The sequence below is a fragment of the Lampetra planeri genome, chromosome 64 (assembly GCF_965212315.1).
Source record: "Lampetra planeri chromosome 64, kcLamPlan1.2.h2, whole genome shotgun sequence".
Lineage (NCBI taxonomy): Eukaryota > Metazoa > Chordata > Hyperoartia > Petromyzontiformes > Petromyzontidae > Lampetra > Lampetra planeri.
The window spans coordinates 1,379,488-1,397,368 of NC_136170.1; the positions used below are offsets into that span (position 1 = coordinate 1,379,488).

At 53.9% G+C, this 17,881-nt stretch overlaps 1 protein-coding gene across 1 annotated transcript; it reads left to right on the top strand.

Moving 5' to 3' along the window:
- The first annotated feature begins 718 nt into the window (after nt 1–718).
- On the top strand, nt 719–17,500 carry LOC144737026 (wee1-like protein kinase 2). Its single transcript, XM_078619678.1, has 11 exons — nt 719–3,122; nt 6,432–6,589; nt 8,500–8,557; nt 9,549–9,724; nt 10,354–10,475; nt 11,388–11,528; nt 12,137–12,241; nt 12,684–12,769; nt 12,936–13,112; nt 13,492–13,637; nt 14,348–17,500. Exons 1-11 carry the CDS (start codon nt 1,905–1,907, stop codon nt 14,439–14,441), a joined length of 2,481 nt encoding a protein of 826 aa, XP_078475804.1. The 5' UTR covers nt 719–1,904; the 3' UTR covers nt 14,442–17,500.
- Nucleotides 17,501–17,881: the final 381 nt, after the last annotated feature.

Genomic DNA, 17,881 nt, shown 5'->3' on the forward strand with positions numbered 1-17,881 from the left:
CGAAACGTCGTGATTTTTTATTTTATTTTACTTTTATTAATTTTAATGTTTTACCTACGTGACTTTACCGAAAAAAACCTAAGAATAGGGCTGTATATTATTATAATGACGAGGCTACACTTTGACTGACCATTGCCAAAAGGAATGTGGTGGGATAATTCCCTAGAATACCTTGGGGAAACTCCCAGACGGATAGGAGGGGCAATTTGTGGGGCATTTCACGCAGTCACCCACTCCCTGGATTGCGTCATAGCCCTGCAGGCGGGGAGCCGAAACCAGACGATGATCTTTGCGTGATCCATCAATCCCGTCTTCACAGATTCTAAATTGCACATTGCATTGTACACGTTTGAACCCCGTTCATTTAAATTCTTGAAAGAACTTGTCATCAGACGTGGTCAATCCACTGCTTAATATACAAAGAGTATCGATTGAAAGCTTTCGTGACTGCAGGGATTTATCTTCTTGGTTCTTTCGGTAAAGTCACGTAGAAGGGAGGTAATAAAATAATAAAATAAAACAATACAATCATTCTCACGACGTTTCGGCCACAACGCAAGCAGCCGTACTCAGGTGAAGAACAGGTCTGTCGAGTAGACAGAGTCTGAATGTCGTCTCGACAGACCTGTTCTTCACCTGAGGACGGCTGCTTGCGTTGTGGCCGAAACGTCGTGAGAATAATTTTATAATGTTTTATTTTTATTATTTTATTATTTCCATTCTACGTGACTATACCGAAAGAACCAAGAAGATGAATCCCTGCAGTCACGAAAGCCTTAAATCGTTGGTTGTGTTCAAAGTTTCGGAACTCGCGATTCAGTAGACAGACAAAAAAAGTAAACAACTTGTGGGCGGAGCTTAAACAGCTAGGGGCGGAGCTTGAGTGGGATGACGCGAGATGGGCGGGGTTTAAGTAGGCGTGGGCGGAGCTAATTTGCAAGCGAACGCGCTCATTGGCCAGTCGCAACTAGCGAGCCACACCTTTTAACGGACGCGCGCGCTTGAATGCGGCCTATATAAGGCGGTGGCGCCACACGTGTTTACCGCTGAACGTCGCGATAAGTTTCAGAGTTTTAGCTGCGCGTTCTGGATGTTTTCCGGTACAGACAGTGGTACGTTCTCATTCTCTCTGGTAGCAGGAGTGGTTGGCAGCATTGGGGTGGGTGGGGAGGAGCTGATTACAACAGTTAGCGGTTTGTAAACGTGTGCTGTAACGAGTCCGGGTGAGTCGGATAACATTTGTGTGCGTATACTGCATGTGCAACATAATTGTGCATGTACAATATCTTGCAAGAGGTGTGTGTGTGCGTTGCAGCTAGTGCGTGCACGCCACTTGGCATTGTGCAAATGCACGTAGCGTAATCTGTGTGTTCGAGTGCGTTCTTAGATTGTGTGCATGCAGTCGAAAGAAAGTAGGTACGTACAGTACGTAACTTTGTAACCATTACAGTGTCGACTAATAAGTTGCGTGCAACTTTTGAACTACTTTGCTTGTCGTAGAAGTGGAACCCGGTGGGGTGGTGAGTTCTGCAATTCCTCACGGTTTGTCAACTGCCAACAACCCCAACTGGCGGAGAGAAAAGTGGCAAAGTAAATGATATCTTGCCGGGGCAGGCTGACTAACAAAGTTAATATTACATCTTTGGGGGAGGGCTGAATTGCTCCGGAAAGATTTGTGAAACTTTTTTTTAAGTTTTAGGACAATTTATAGGGTGGTTAATAGTGTTTTTAAGACCGTCACGGTGGGTATCTCGTCTGATATTTTTTTTTACGAGCCAGCCGGTTTAGCACGATTGACAACCTACGTACGGTGCGAAAGAAGTTCAACAGAAATTTTAGTAGTAGCATCAGCAGCATTTTCTGGTTAAGTTTAAGTAGAGTTGATACGTAACAAGAAGGAAATCATGAGTTACAGGGCCAGGCGTCAAATTTTGCGGCACATCATCAACAACAGCAACAGTAGCAACAACAACAGTCGCATCAACAGCAGCAGCAGCAGGTCTAACCCCAGCACCAAGTCGACTTGCAACACCAAGGGAACTCCCAGCAGCAAAGTGACCGGCAAGATTTCTAGCAGCAAAGGCAGCAGCAACATCACCAGATCCGACAGAATCAGCAAGAGCAGCAGCCCCAGCAGCAGCAACATCACCAGATCCGACAGAATCAGCAAGAGCAGCAGCCCCAGCAGCAGCAATATCACCAGATCCGACAGAATCGGCAACAGCAGCAGCATCAACAACATCACCAGATGTGACAGAATCAGCAACAGCAGCCCCACCACCACCCCCAGATCCGACAGAATCAGCCCCACCACTACCAGCAGCATCACCAGATCCGACAGAATCAACATCAGCAGCAGCAACATCCCCAGATCCGACAGAATCAACATCATCAGCAGCAGCAAGATGAGATCTGGTGGCAGTAGCGGCAGCAGCAGCAGCAACACGGTTGTGGTGGCTCGGAGGTTGGACTGGAGTCAGGATGAGGACAGCGGCTCCTCCACCGACGACTCCGCCTTCAACGAGGACAGTTTCTGCTCCCCTCCTGCAGCTATCCCACCACCACCTCCACCACCAACACCACCATCGTCTCCTCCTTCACCACCACCATCAGCAGCAGTAGCAGCAGCACCACGCTCGGCAAGCCGCGCCGTCGTCCACCATCCACACCACCAGTGGCGTGCTTTCGACCCTATGCCGGCTGTGCCCTCTTCACCCGAAGATTCGCTGCTGAGCGGAGGCTCTCCCCCACCATTCTCCCGCGGTGGCACCGACGATGACGACTGTGGTGGTGGCGGCGGTGGTGGCACAGATTACGGGGGCGACGACTTTGCCGCAGCTCGTCGACTTGACAATTGTGGCGCTGGCGAAGGTGGCAGTGACGACGGTGGTGGTGGTGCCACCTCTGCTGGTACTGCTATTGATGATGATGATGATGGCGGTGGCGGCACTGCTGATGAGGACGACAAGGAGAATCGCACCCCGCGTCGGCCCCGGCCCCGATGGGGGTTCCAGGGTGTGGGGGGCAGTCCCGGTGAGGTGGGGAGGTCAATGCGCCCCGAGTCGCCTCCACACAAGACGATGCACAAACTGCGACTCATGGACTCGCCGCATTCTCCCAAGGTAAGCGACGCCGGTGTTGGTATTTAGACATCTGGGCAGTGCATTGCTTCAAGCGAGGCTGACTGCTGATGAGACGCTGCATGTCAAAACCGGTGTCTGCATTTAAACATCTGGGCAGTTCATTGCTTCAAGCGAGGCTGACTGCTGATGACACACTGAATTTCAAAACCGGTGTTTGCATTTAAACATCTGGGCAGTCCACCATCATTGTTGGTTCATGCGAGCCTGCCTGCTGATGAGACGCTGCATGTTGAAACTGGTCCACGGTTTTCGCTTGTATTGAATGCAATGCTGCCGAAATTATGCACTCCCACAAGGGTTGCGTTGCTGATGGGATCTGTAAGAAATGCTTGTATTTGTGTATGTGCATAGAGAAAGTCGTATGCTTACGGCTTGCTTAAGTGTGTACAGACTGGTGTGAGTTATGGGTGCTCGCTGACAGCACTTTCCCCAGCAGTCTGTTTAGGCTTTATGGGGACCTTTGTCTTTGTGTGTTCGTACAGACTGGTGTGTGTATGTATGTATAGACTGGTGTATGTGTACAGACTGGTGTGTTACAGGTTGTGTGTGTGTGTACAAACTGGTGTGTGTGTGTGTATGTACAGACTGGTGTATGTGTACAGACTGGTGTGTTACAGGGTGTGTGTGTATGTACATACTGGTGTGTGTATGTACACACGTGTGTGTGTATGTTACAGGGATGTGTGTGTCCGTTTGCTGTTTGAATGGAGAGCTCCCGTCTCCCGCCGTTGACTGCAGCCGACGCGGGTAGAGGCGGCACGCTGACACCCCCACCCACTCGGCAGCCTCAGATGCACCCACCTACCCCTACACCCAGACACCTACACACTCGGACACCAACACACTCAGACACCAACACACTCGGACACCAACACACCTGTACACCCACTGACTCGGCCACCCACCACACACTCAGACACCAACACACCTGTACACTCATTGCCTGACTTAGCCACCCACCACACACTCAGACACCAACACACTCGGACACCAACACACTCGGACACCAACACACTCAGACACCAACACACTCGGACACCAACACACCTGTACACCCACTGACTCGGCCACCCACCACACACTCAGACACCAACACACCTGTACACTCATTGCCTGACTCAGCCACCCACCACACACTCAGACACCAACACACCTGTACACTCATTGCCTGACTCAGCCACCCACCACACACTCAGACACCAACACACCTGTACACCCATTGCCTGACTCAGCCACCCACCACACACTCAGATTACAACACACCTGTACACCCATTGCCTGACTCAGCCACCCACCACACACTCAGACACCACCACACCTGTACACCCATTGCCTGACTTAGCCACCCATACACCAGCCCACCTGTACACTCATTGCCCGACTTAGCCACCTATCACAGACTAATTGACCTGTGCACTCACTCACTGGCGAAGACACCCCATACGCTCACCCATACACAAACTCACCTGCTCAAGACTCTGCCATGCATCCGCCCCACCCCCTGCTGGCCATAACGTGCAACAGTGTATGACTTGTGCGCTCTACTTTTCACCAGCGTGGTGAAATATGGCCAAATAAGCCGCACGGCATGGGAAGGCACGCATCCAGCAGTGCATTGGCAACACGGGCCGTGCGTGTCCATTCAACCACCAATGCACCGATCCACCCATACACTCACCGGCTGACTCACCCACTCGCCCACAACACTAACCCATTGACGTCTGCTGGCAGACTTTAACCAGCCATACACTCACCTGTCTGTACACCTGCGACACAGTTACGCATTGAACCGTTGACTCACCCTTCTACCGTAAAACTTACAGCCCCTCCCGCAGACTCGCCTACGGAAAGTTTTGTCATTTTGTTATTTATAACCGGGATGAGTCTCATGTGCAAGGGTGACCTCATTGCTGCTGCTGCTGTGTGCGAGTGTAAATCCCAGTTAGCCGCTCGCTAACAGCACTTGCCCCCTATACGTCAGTTCCGGCTATACGGGGGATCTTTGTAATCTCAGTCGAGTAATTTGTACGAACATATTTTAGTATCGGCGCATTCGCCCATGCATTTAGAAATTTTAAAAAAGTGTTTCTATGCAGTCACCGACGATTGCCCACGATTTTGGGCTCGTAACACTTGCATTCACACAAGCCGTACTGCGCGGTCAATTTGTCGTCGATTTGTCCAGGGTTAAAGCTTGTGTGTAAAATATCAATGGGGGCGACGTGCCCTCCACCACCCGGCGATTCAAGTCGTCACGTGGTGGACAAACTAGCCCCATTGATTTGGGTTTATTGAGCGAAAACCGGTAGCGTTTGGAAGCGAGTGGAATTCTTTGAAACATTTTCTAAACGACGTTTCGCTGGCGATTGCGCACCCAGCCGCCGTCGGGTTTTGAGCCAAGAGCTGATATTTGTGGGGGGGGAGTGATTTAAAAACGTGTGACCAGGTTTGGACCTAAATGGAATTGTTACTTCGGCCTCCTGGGTCTCGTCCTGACGATGCTCGACGTAGCCACACACACGAGAGTCGTTGTATCCCATCACTACATTTGTGAGAATTGTTCGTGAACTTCGCGGGGAGCTGGAACGATGAATGCTAAGCTGGAGCGTTGTTTTAAACGCTCGTACAAAGTGCCGATTTGAGTTCGTTTTTTTTTTGCTTGCGTGGTGCGGTGGAGGGTCGTGACGACACAACTTTGGTCAAAAAGAAAACCCGACACGTTAATCATTAGCGCTGCCTTGAAAAGAAGATGATGCGAGTATGCTGTGGCGTTTCGGGGAAAAGGCCCTTCTTCATAGCATGCAGTCAAATGAGGCCAGATCGATACAAATGATACAGTAGTTCAGCGAAGTGGCTTATCGCGTGGACATTTATAGCAGCCATATTCTCCAAGCGCGTGTTGATTCGAAACGTGGAGGGGAAAACCGGAGGACCTGGAGAAAAATCCACGCGGCCACAGGGAGAACATGCAAACTTCAAATATATAGGCGTCAGGGTATGGATCAAATACACGACCTCCTGTATTCCAGGCGAGGTAATCGTTATTACTATGCAGTGGCTGTGAGTGTACGTCTATGGACTCTTAAGTATTTCTATGGGTCTCTATGTATTCCTATCGGCCTCTATGCATCTCTATGTATCTCTATGGGTTTACTATAAGGTCCATAGTTTTGGTTGTATGTCTACGCCACCCCCACGTGCGCCGTGCCGGCCTTCACAGGTGCTACTCGCCAATGGCTCCCGCCCCAACAGTCGGTGTGTCTCTGCGTCTCTGTGTCCATGTCGCAGAGCCTGAGGCAGCTGGCGCGCGCGGGCGCCGGGTTCCGCTTGGGCGCCGGCCCCACGCGGTCCACCCCCAAGGCGGGCCCCCGCATCAACTTTAACCCTTTCACGCCGGACTCCGTGGACGTGCTGCGGTCCTGCCTGCACAGAAGCCGCAAGAGGGAGTGAGTGGCTCGCAACGCACAGCTCTTCACATTCACCCCCCCAGGCCCCGGCTCCTCTGTCTGATCGATTGTCTGTCTGTGTTTGTGGGTTTGCACTGCTGATACCAATGACCGGTAGCAGTGGTGTTAAGATCGGCCTCTGTGGAGGAGGAGGCTCGTGAAGGACGCTGCTGGGAAGTTGGAGGCAGTCGCCCTCCAGCAACAACGGAGGGCGGAGGAGCGACGCTCACAGCAGCGAGCGCAGCGCCGTGCGGCTAAAACGCAGCGAGGTGGCACAGTGGGGGGCACAGGTGGTGCATCGGCCGGTCATCTCACTCGGTCAAGCCATGGCAGCTGGGTCTGCTAGCGGGCGTTGTGCACTTCACATAGCCTGGCGCCATGTAGTGGCAAATGGCGGTTTGTTGTCGTGGGCTGTGGGGAGCTGTAGTGTTGCGGTCCGCGCACTGCGCTTCGAACCCGGCAGCCCCCCGTACACAGAGCCCCCCCCTCCTACCCTTTGTGAGTCGCACCCGACTGCAGAAAGTCGATTCGGCTAATTTAGTTTTGTTGTCGAGTCCGCTTTAATTGATGAGGCCATGCAGCTGCTTCGTGCAGATTCCAACACCTGGCCGCCCTCTTCCTCACACTCGTGCCACTGTGGGTGGCGGGTGGGTGGGTGGTATGTGGGTTGGTGAGTGTGTGAGGTCGGTGGGGATGGGTTTGGTGAGTGAGTGGGTGGTTGGGTTGGTGAGTGTGTGTGGTCGGTGAGGATGGGTTTGGCGAGTGGGTGAGTGGGTTGGTGGGTGGGATAGTTGTAGTTTGATGAGTATGTGGGGTGGGTGTCGATGGGTTTTGGTAAGTGAGTGGGTTGTGGTAAGTGGTTGGGTGAGTGTGTGGGTGTATTAGAATGGATGTAGATTGATTAGTGGGTGGGATCGATTGTGGTTGTGAATTGGTGAGTGGGTGGGTATAGGAAATATATGGCCTGGCGGGTGGGTGTGTGGGTGAGTTGACGGAGTGGGAGACCTTGGCCAATTATAATCGTAATTTCGCGTATGATTCTACAGGGAATTGCAATGACAATGTTGTTTGTAAATTGAGCAAAACATTTGCTACAACCGTACTTATAATTGACCCCGGGTCTGTATGTGAAGGACGTGACTGGTGTACGCGGTGGGTTTGAGTGGGTGGGTCGGTGGGTGGGTGTTTGTGTGTTGGCAGGGGGGTGGATGGCTACTGCCAGGCGCTGGCAGCTGTCACATGTCGCACCCCTGCACCGCATGTCGCACGTCCTGGCTAATCGCTAACACGTGGCCTCCGACCCCTTGCTGCAGGGCAGGGCACGGGCCTTCAAATGAGCTCCCGGGCATGCAAGGGCAGCACATTCACTTTGTTTGCCCGCGACCGTTTATTGATCCCGCTAACGTGGACTAACAACTCTGATCCTCGCTGACGGCCTTTGAACCGGACTTGGTTTGCGGGTCACCGGTTCAATTCCTCGCCCCCCAACGAGGGGGGGGTCAAGGGGGTCAAGGTTGGGCCGTGTTTCCGTGCAGGCTCCGCGTGTGTAAGAAGTGAAACGTCGGAGCCTTCCCGCACGGATGATAAATAGGAAATCAAAAAAGTCGAGCTTACAATGCCGTTCTATTTTTTTTTTCTCTCTCTCCCAAATCCAATCGCAGTTGAGCTCTCGGCGTCGTGTCTCCTTTTTGCGGTTTAACACGCCCCGCCGGCGTTTACCAGGGCGGCCTGCCGGGGGTTCAAACCGCGGAACTCCTGCAGCTCGCGCGCCGGGAGGGGGACTTAGCGCGTTCCGTGGAGACTGTTGCGCCCGCGGCGTACCGTGCGCGCCCCCCGTACCACCTGCACCCCCTCTCCCCATCTCGTTTGCACCCCGCGTCACGGTCCCTCTCCCGCTGTACCGTCCGCAGGAGCGATGACGACCGGATGGAGAGAACGTCACAAGACGAGTGCCCGAATCCACCCAAGGTAACCGATGAATATAACTCTTGCGGGCCGACAACCCGAACCTAGATTGCATTCATAATACAGGTTTTTTTTTGGGTTGGATCACGTAAATATGTAAATGTGTCGTGAAACCCGCCACCACCCGACACAGCCAATTAGTAAGGTTTGTCACGTAAGCAGAACGTGCCAATTCGTTACGAGTACAGCACTAGTGTATAGTGTAGTGTATAGTGTAGAGTGTAGTGTATAATAGTTGTTTTGTATAGTGTAGTATACTAGTACAGCACACCGGTGTGTTGGAGAGCCAAGCCACAACATTTACGATCGGAGTACGACGTTTCGCCAGTCATTATAACCAGCATCATCAGGCGGACAGCCAGATTTGTGGAGAAGTCAATCTGTGTCGGGTGGTGGAGGGTTTAACGACACATTTATATATTCACGCGATCTAACCCAAAAAAACTATTATGGATATTGGTAGCGAAAGCCTGCTGTTTAACGAGATTTCATTATTTTCTGCGGCAGAACAGGAAGTTGATTCGTAAACCGATTTTGACCTGGTTTTGTCTTGTAACTGAGCATGTATCTCTCTTGATGCCTTTATCACCATCATCATCATCGTGGTCTATCTACTGCTGGATGAAGAGCAACGTGACGTTTCTAAGCCTGCGTTGGTTTTCTGACGCACGCGTTTTAAATTCCGCTCGTGCGTCTCCACCACCGCACTTCGCCGCCTATTTAGGTTTTGTTCCATTTTCTATTTTACTTAATTACTTTTCGTGATTTGCTTGACTTCTCTATACTTTGCACTCGTATCGTGTTGGTTTATTTTTTGGCCCGCCCATACTGCATGGCGTGCTTTCGGATGCGCTTCTGCGGCTGTCTGTAACCCCTCCCTTCTCGTATTAGGAATCCACTGCACTTTTAAATCATCTAGATTGAAAACAAATTTCTGCACAACTGCTTTTTGTCTTTCGTTTGTTGTCCTTCCCCCGCTGCCGCGCGTGTGCAGCGCATGATGAGCATGCGGGAGGCGGAGATGATGTCGCGCTTCTCCACCGAGTTCCACGAGCTGGGCGCGCTGGGACATGGCCACTTTGGCTCGGTGTCGCGCTGCGTCAAGCGCCTCGACGGCTGCGTCTACGCGGTCAAGCGATCGCGCCGGCCCGTCGCACGCTCTGCCGACGAGTAAGAGGCCCTTCGCTCGATCGCCCACGCGCTCGCTCGCTCGCCCACACGCTCGTTCGCTCGCTCGCCCACACGCTCGCCCACACGCTTATTCGCTAGCTCGCCCATTCGCTCGATCGCCCACGCGCTCGCTCGCTCGCCCACACACTCGCCCACACGCTCATTCGCTCGCTCGCCCATTCGCTCGATCGACCACGCGCTCACTCGCTCGCCCACACGCTCATTTGCTAGCTCGCTCATTCGCTCGATCGCCCACGTGCTCATTTGCTCGCCCACATGCTCGTCCACACGCTCATTCACTCGCTCGCCCACACGCTCGCCCACACGCTCCTTCGCTCGCTCGCCCATTCGCTCGATCGCCCACATGCTCACTTGCTCGCCCACACGCTCGTCCACACGCTCATTCGCTCACTCGCCCATTCACTCGATCGCCCACACGCTCATTCGCTCGCTCCCCCGTCCATCCAGTCGTTCAGATGCCCACATGCTCGCTCACCCGTTCTCTCATCCGCCGCTCGCTCACTCGGTGAAGGTGGCGGTGGTGTTGATCATGGTGGTGATTCTGGTGGCAGTGACGATGTTGGAGTGGTGCTGACTGTGGAACGGTGGTGGTGGTGGTGGTGGTGCAGGCAGAGTGCGCTACGTGAGGTGTGCGCCCACGCGGTGCTGGGGCAGCACCCCCACGTGGTCCAGTACTACTCGGCTTGGGCCGAGGAAGACCACATGTACATCCAGAACGAGTACTGCAGCGGTACGCACGCATACCACACACACCGCGCGTACCACACGCACCACACGTACCACACGCACCACGCGTACCACACGCACCACGCGTACCGCACGTACCGCATGTACCACACGTACCACACCACATGTACATCCAGAACGAGTACTGCAGTGGTACGTACGCATACCACACGTACCACACGTACCACACGCACCACACGCACCACACGCACCACACGCACCACGCGTACCACACGTACCACACACACCACGCGTACCACACGTACCACACACATCACGCGTACCGCACGTACCGCACGTACCACACACACCACACGTACCACACACACCACACGTACCACACGTACCACATACCCCACGCGTACCGCATGTACCACACGTACCACACGTGTGGCACCTCCGATTAGCACGGTTGGCTGTGTATGGTGCCATAGACGTTCTACAAGCATACGCATGCGCACACACACACCACGCGTACATCCAGAACGAGAGTACTGCAGCGATTTGTAAGGAAAGGCGCGTATCACACATACCATACATACCACACATACCACGCTTACACACGCGCTCACACTCCACGTGTACATACGAAAAAAGTACTGCAGCGGTATGCACGTACCACACGTACACACACATGAACATCCAGAATGAGCACCGCAGCGATGTTTTTCTGCACCAACGCCAGTGACGATTATCTGAACTGAGCCTGGACCTCCCCTAAGTCGACTCGGCCTCAAATGAGTACCTGGGTGTGTCGTGTAAACATCGCCACTGGGGAGGCAAAGGCGGCCGGGAGTGCCGTGCCGTCCGTCATAGGTGCTGCTACTCACTGACAGCACTTGCCCCAACAGTATGTTGAGGCTATACGGGTGGGGATCTTTGTCTTTACTTACACGTGTGTGCGTTCCGCATGTAGGTGGGAGCGTGACGGACGCCCTGCTGCGATCCCCGGGCCACGCGTTCCCCGAGTGGCGAGTGCGGCGGATGCTGCTGCACGTGGCGCGGGGTCTGCGCTACATCCACAGCCTGGGCCTCGTGCACATGGACATCAAGCCCAGTGAGCCCAGCCGCCCACCCCCCTGAGTGGTGCCTCCACGCCCTGCCGCCTCGTCAGCGAGCCACTTACCCACCCAGCCAGTCAGGCACTCGCCCACCGAGTCAGCCACCCACCCAGTCAACCAGCCAGCCACCTATCTGCCCACTCACCCATTCACCCAGCCAGCCATCCACCCACCACCCACCGACCCATCCACCCAGCCAGCCATCCACCCACCACCCACCCACCGACTCACTTATCTACCCAGCCAGCCATCCACCGACCCATCCACCCAGCCAGCCAGCCATCCACCCACCACCCACCCACCGACCCATCCACCCAGCCAGCCAGCCATCCACCCACCACCCACCTACCCACCACCGACCGATCCACCCACCCATCCATCCACCACCGACCGATCCACCCATCCATCCACCACCCACCCAACCAGTCAGCCACCCAGCCAACCACCCACACAGACTTGGTAGTCGTAGTCGCACCGTGGGATGGTAGAATGCCGCATCTGCAGCGTGATGCTGTGGTTACTCAATAATGGTGGAGCCTAGCTCGAGATGAGTTTGACCGGAGCGTTTCTCTGTACACCCCCCCCCCACTCCGTGCGGCGCCAGGTAACATCTTCATCGCCCAGAGGACGCTGTCGTCCGAGCTGGAGGAGGGGGAGCCGCAGAGCGACGCGGGGAGCGTGGGAGAGTCTCGAGACGTCTACAAGATCGGTAGGGACACGCACACGTGGACACACAGACAAAGACAAAGACCCCATCCCCCCCCCCCCCCCGTGTCGCCTGAATGGAGACCGTCGGGCAAGTGACGTTAGCGAGCACCTACGAAGGCCGGAACTGCACGCGTGGTCCGCAGCCATTCCCGGCCGCATTTGTCTCCCCAGTGGTGATGTTTACACTCCCCACCAGGTACTCATTTGAGGCTGAGTCGACCTAGGGGGAGGTCCGTAAGCAGGTTCTATATTCCTCACCCGACGTTGGTCGCGAGCGGAAATCAAACTCTGGTCACGGGGGCGGGGGGTGCGTCGCGACACGACACCCAGCCTGAGTGACGTCACCACCGGGAGGGACCACGTCGCCGCAGCCGCTGTTGTCATCACCGAGCGTCCATCATCGCCGTGTCCCCCTCCTTCCTCCGCCACCACCCCCCTATCAGGTGACCTGGGTCACGTGACGCGGGTGAACAGCCGCCACGTGGAGGAGGGCGACTCGCGGTTCCTGGCGCTGGAGGTGCTGCAGCCGGTGAGCGCACGGACGATTCGATTCGACGGACTTGTCGCCTGCCGTACATCCGCAACTCCGATAAGCACGGTTGGCAGCGTACGGTGCGAAAATAAAATTGACGTATGTACATCCATCTTAGCCATCCTCTCACGATCCTCCACCCCTCCCCCCTTACCCCGAGCAGGACTACTCTGCGTCGCCGCAGGCGGACGTGTTCGCGCTGGCGCTCAGCGCGGTGGTGGCCGCCGGCGGAGGTCCCCTGCCCCGGAACGACGCCGCCTGGAAACGGATCCGGCAGGGGTGGCTGCCGGAGGGGGCGGCCGTGGCGTCCCTGTCGCTGGAGCTGCGCACCCTCCTCACGGTGAGAGAGCGAATGAGAGAGAAGCGACGCGCGGCAGAGGTCGCAACCGGGTACCCGATACCCGTACCCTACCCGATACCCGGCTACCCGTACCCGGCCGGGTACGGGTACCCGTTTGTGACCCTGGTGCGGCCGGGTACGGGTACAAGTAAGGAATCAAAACCCGTTTGCGACCTCTGACGCGCGGGCGCGGAGACAAAGATCCCTCGGCGTGGCCTTCAGCGGACCGTTGGGGCGAGCGCGGTGTGGTTTTTGATCAGTTGTGTGCGGTTGACCAAGCGCCACGCACGCTCGCACCAGGTGTCAATTTGAAGGCCGTGTACCGTCTCTCCCACTGTGTGCCCCCCCCCACCCCCCGTGTACCCCCCCACTCACGCAGGCCATGGTGAGACCCACGGCGGGGGAGCGCCCCTCCACGGGGGAGCTGTGTTGCCACCCGGCGCTGTGCGGCACCGCGGTTTGCAGCGTGCGGTCGCTGCGCCGCGCACTGTCGTGCGAACGCCTCAAGAACGCGCACCTGCGCAGGTGAGCGAGACCAAGGATTTGCACGCCCACGCTTCTTCCCCTGGCCTTCGTACTCTCTCCACTATTTCCTCGCGCTCTCTCTTTCCCCGCTCTCCCTTCCTCGCTCTCTCTCTCTAGTGCAGAGGTCGGCAACCTGCGGCTCCGGTGCCGCCATGCGGCTCTTGTTTGTTAACGACTGCTCGTCTCGTATTGACGTGCATCGCGGCTCTTAAAATGTATATGGTGTGGACCAATCCGTTTCAAAGACAATGCACCATATACTGTCAGAGCATGTTTTTTGTTTGTTTGCATGTTCACCACAAGTATATGTGGTTAATGCAGACATGATTCCTTGCAAAGGTTTAAGTTTGGTGTTTTAACATCTTAACACCTGTTTTATTGCCAGAAAGGGGGATAACCCTATTATCATATATATTTCCATTGGTGGAAACGTTCCTTTGACGGCAGGATGGGGGCGGTGGGGGCGAGTCTCGCCATAGGCCAACCGCTGTTGATTTCCATGCAGATTGGTACTCGTTTTATGGGAATGATGATGATGATGATGGGTCCAGTCAAACCCCAACCAGGATTTGAACTCGAAATCCTTGCGATTGCAAGGCGCTCGCTCTGCCGGCCGCTGAGCAGGCCCCCGACATCGGTCTGTGAATGATGTCCCCATTGAGTAACCGTCTCCCCCACCACTTCTCTCTCTTTCTTTCTTTCTCTCTCAGAGAGCTGCAGTTGCTGATGTCCAAGGAACGTTGCCCCAGCGACCGGAAGGGCGTCGCGGGCAGATTACGCCGTTCGAGCAGCCTGACTCCCTGACACTCGTCCACGTGTTCCAGCAGACGGGAAGTGACAGAGACACGGATTCTGGCACCGTGGAGATCGTGGGTTCGGAGGCGTTTTTTTACGTGTAATATGTCTTGATAAATATGTACATAATGTGTTCTTTTTCAACAATTGAGAGTACCTAGCAGACGTCGAATTCCACACAACAGATAAGTAGACCGCACAACTGCTTTTAGAATCGTTAGTGCGCACGCGCGCAGTCTCCGATCGCGCGCAGATCAATCGGCGTGCGTGTGTAGTGTTCCGTTCGGGAGATGTTTTTAGTTGATGTTTTAATTTAATTTATTTAATCTGGCTTAGCCTGAAAGTCTGGCCTCGAGTTTTGTTTTACTTTGGCCCGTTTTCCCGACGTAATGTGAGTGCTCACCTGACGGAGGTGTGTAAATAGGTCTCCTTTTGACCTCTTGAAACACTGAGCAAACAATTGCACAGTGAGAGAGAAGTTTGGTTTCAGATTCTGGAAAGAGTTGTGCCTTCGTATATATGCGAGAATCAATTCCCGAGGTGCCTTCATTCGGCAAGGGCTGGTGATATGGGGTGTTTTATGCTTTTTTTAAAGTGTTAATGTCTGTAGCGGCTGAGGTGGGTGGGTAGGGTTATGATAATTCCCGTAACGTTGATTTATATCAATGAAAAATATTTTGTTGTAACGTTTGCGTTGCTGTTCCGGGGGGAACTTGTCCTGAGATAAAACCGGCCATGTTGATCAAGGCAAGGCCGCTATCCAAGTCCCGGTGGGTCATCTCCCGCAAACTCAAATTTGCGTGGTTGGCTACGTACAGTGGGAAAGAAATTCAATGTACATACATCGCGGCCTACCGCTTTCCATGAGCCTGCCACGAGCGCTGCCGTTGTTATTACCGTTGGACTCGTGTTGGAAAGGGTTGCAGAATCCATGCGTACGCCCGGTTGTTATTGCCAAACTCGTGAGAAGGCCCGGTGCGTTATTAACGCCGCCAAACCTTTTGAAGCGAAGTTTGCATTTTGATTTTGTGTTTTTTCTTTGTAATGTAATTTGTGGAACTCTCTCCCGACAAATGTGAATTCCGCGGGGGGTGGTTTAGATGAGAGGCTAGCCAACAGCTGACGTCAGTGTAGGGTTGCCCGCGGTGTTGAACAGTGCGATTTATAATAATGTCCTGTCTCGCATTTTCCAAAATAAATTCGTACCGCGATTATCGTCGACGCGGCGCTGACCGTATGCCGCTGGGCGGGTTTCGACGCCGGCGGCCGCCCTGATTAAAACTCCTGGCGGGGTGCCGCCGCTGCAACGGCCGTCAAAATATGCACCGTCCAACTCGCGGTGAGCGTTTAAAAGGTCCCGTGGCGTTCGCAAAAAGAGATGGCCATATGTGCGTCCGGCGACGTGGCACGCGTTTGGAAAATTGGCACCGCAAATTACTCGGGTAGAGACATCGCCCACCCCTATTGCAAGAAATAGACTCGAGTGAGACTTTCCTCGGTAGGTAAGTCTCGTCGCTCAAATTTACTTTGTCGTGAAGATTACGGAATTGTAAAGTTGCAGTGATTTAGAAGATTGGTGGCAGGCTTTTGTTCATCTTCAGTTAAGTGACCATCCTCACTGGAGGTCTGGCAAAACGCAAATGCGATGGACATTGTGAAGCACAGTGACAAAGCTGCGGGAGATTTGACGTCACGATCATCTTCACGCCATCAATCGTTTTGTAGCCTTGAGCCTAGCTTTTTATTGTGTTTTTAAGGGCGACGCGCGCGATGTTTTGCCAAACGGGTGCTGGTGATTGCAATGACAATCGTCTGAAAGGAGTGTTGCGTTGCATTGGTGTCGTTTGTTTGTTCGCGTTTTCTGCCGTAGCCTCGCTTTGTTATTTATTACTTGGCCCTTGTGGCCTTGAGCTGTTATTTAACGAACGGTGTTGTGTTGAGGTTGTGCACTGCGCAGTTTATTTTCGCCCCCTCGTTCGTTTTTGCACATTGTGAATTTTCACCGCGCTCCGCGGGAAGTTGGCTCTCGTTGCCGGATTGCCAACGGCGGCCGCTGCCGAGAGAGGTGACGAAACGTTGCCGCACGGCTTCGGTCGCTGTGGTGCTCGTCACACGCCGCGTCATTGGCACCGCAGTGGCTATGAGATGTTAACTGCTTCGCCTGGTATGGAGGAGGTGGTGGGTTCGATCCCGACCCTGACACCTGCTGCATATTTGGAGTTTGCTGTGTCTCCCTTCCCGTGGTCGCGTGGACTTTTCTCCAGTTCCTCTGGTTTTTGCTTTCGTATTTCGAATTTTCACGTGTTGTTGAACTATCACGTGTGGCAAGGTTGCTTCTGAAAAAGAGCTGCGTCGCTCAGTGGGCCTTACCTGGTGAAATAAAAAGTTTAGTTTAACAAGTAAAATGAATTTCCTACTCAAATGAGCGTGAAGGCATTGGTGCTCGTGTAGCGTTTACAGCCCCGCAGAGCCAGCGGTGGGAATTCTACATTCCTGGTTCGCCCGGTTCTGCAATTGGTCGATCGGCAAGTCGCATGCGGTGGGTTAAAGTGTGGGTAATCCCCACATCTTCTTCCAAGGCAGTCTGGCCAACGTTGAAGCGTAGGCCAAGATAAGCTCTCGATGGGCTCTCCTTTAACTAGCGAGGGGCTGTACCTAGCTAGCGCTGTGCCTTTAGCTAACTAGTGCTGCAAAAAAAGTACCGTTCGGGACTTCAAATGCTGATGATGGTGATGATGATTTTGAATGCGTTTGAAATGGGCACGGTACGAATCGAAGCCCTTGACGTTTTGCAACTGATCTGCAAGTGACTGAAGTTTACGCCGTTCTCCTGCAATGTGCCTTGACGAACTGGAGCCAAGAAAATTCTTGAAAGGGTTGTTTGACGCCCGGTCTGCAGACGTCAAAGCCACGTGGCCTTAAGTGCAAGTTGTACGGCGTTCAGATTTAGACGTTTTTGAATGTGGACTCAAAGAGACACTGTCCCTTTCGCGAGCTGCCGATCAAAGTCGATGTTTTGGTCCGTTGTTTTTCTTGTGGACGTATTTAGAATAAATCATCTTATTACAGTTGTGTCTTGTTTGTGTTAAGACGACTTCAACGCACTTCTCTTGAGATGGTTTCTTTATTTAAGGACTCACGTGCTCACCCCCGAACCGACGAAGACCCCACCGCAACAGCCCCGAGTCTCCCGCGCATCTCCCTTTTATATACGGTCTGAGGCCATACCCCCATTCCCAAACCTTCTCGCTTGTTCGAGACCGCTCGCTCTACCAGCAGACTCCACCGTCCTCTTCCGTCACCTGGCCACGCTCCTATTCTCGATCATTCCCATAGCCACCAGTCCGTTCATACTCCAGGCTGACTCCCCTGGCATTACCTAATGTGGCAACTAATCCATTCGCACTGCAGGCTGACTTCCCTGGCATTACCTCCCGTGGCCACTAGTC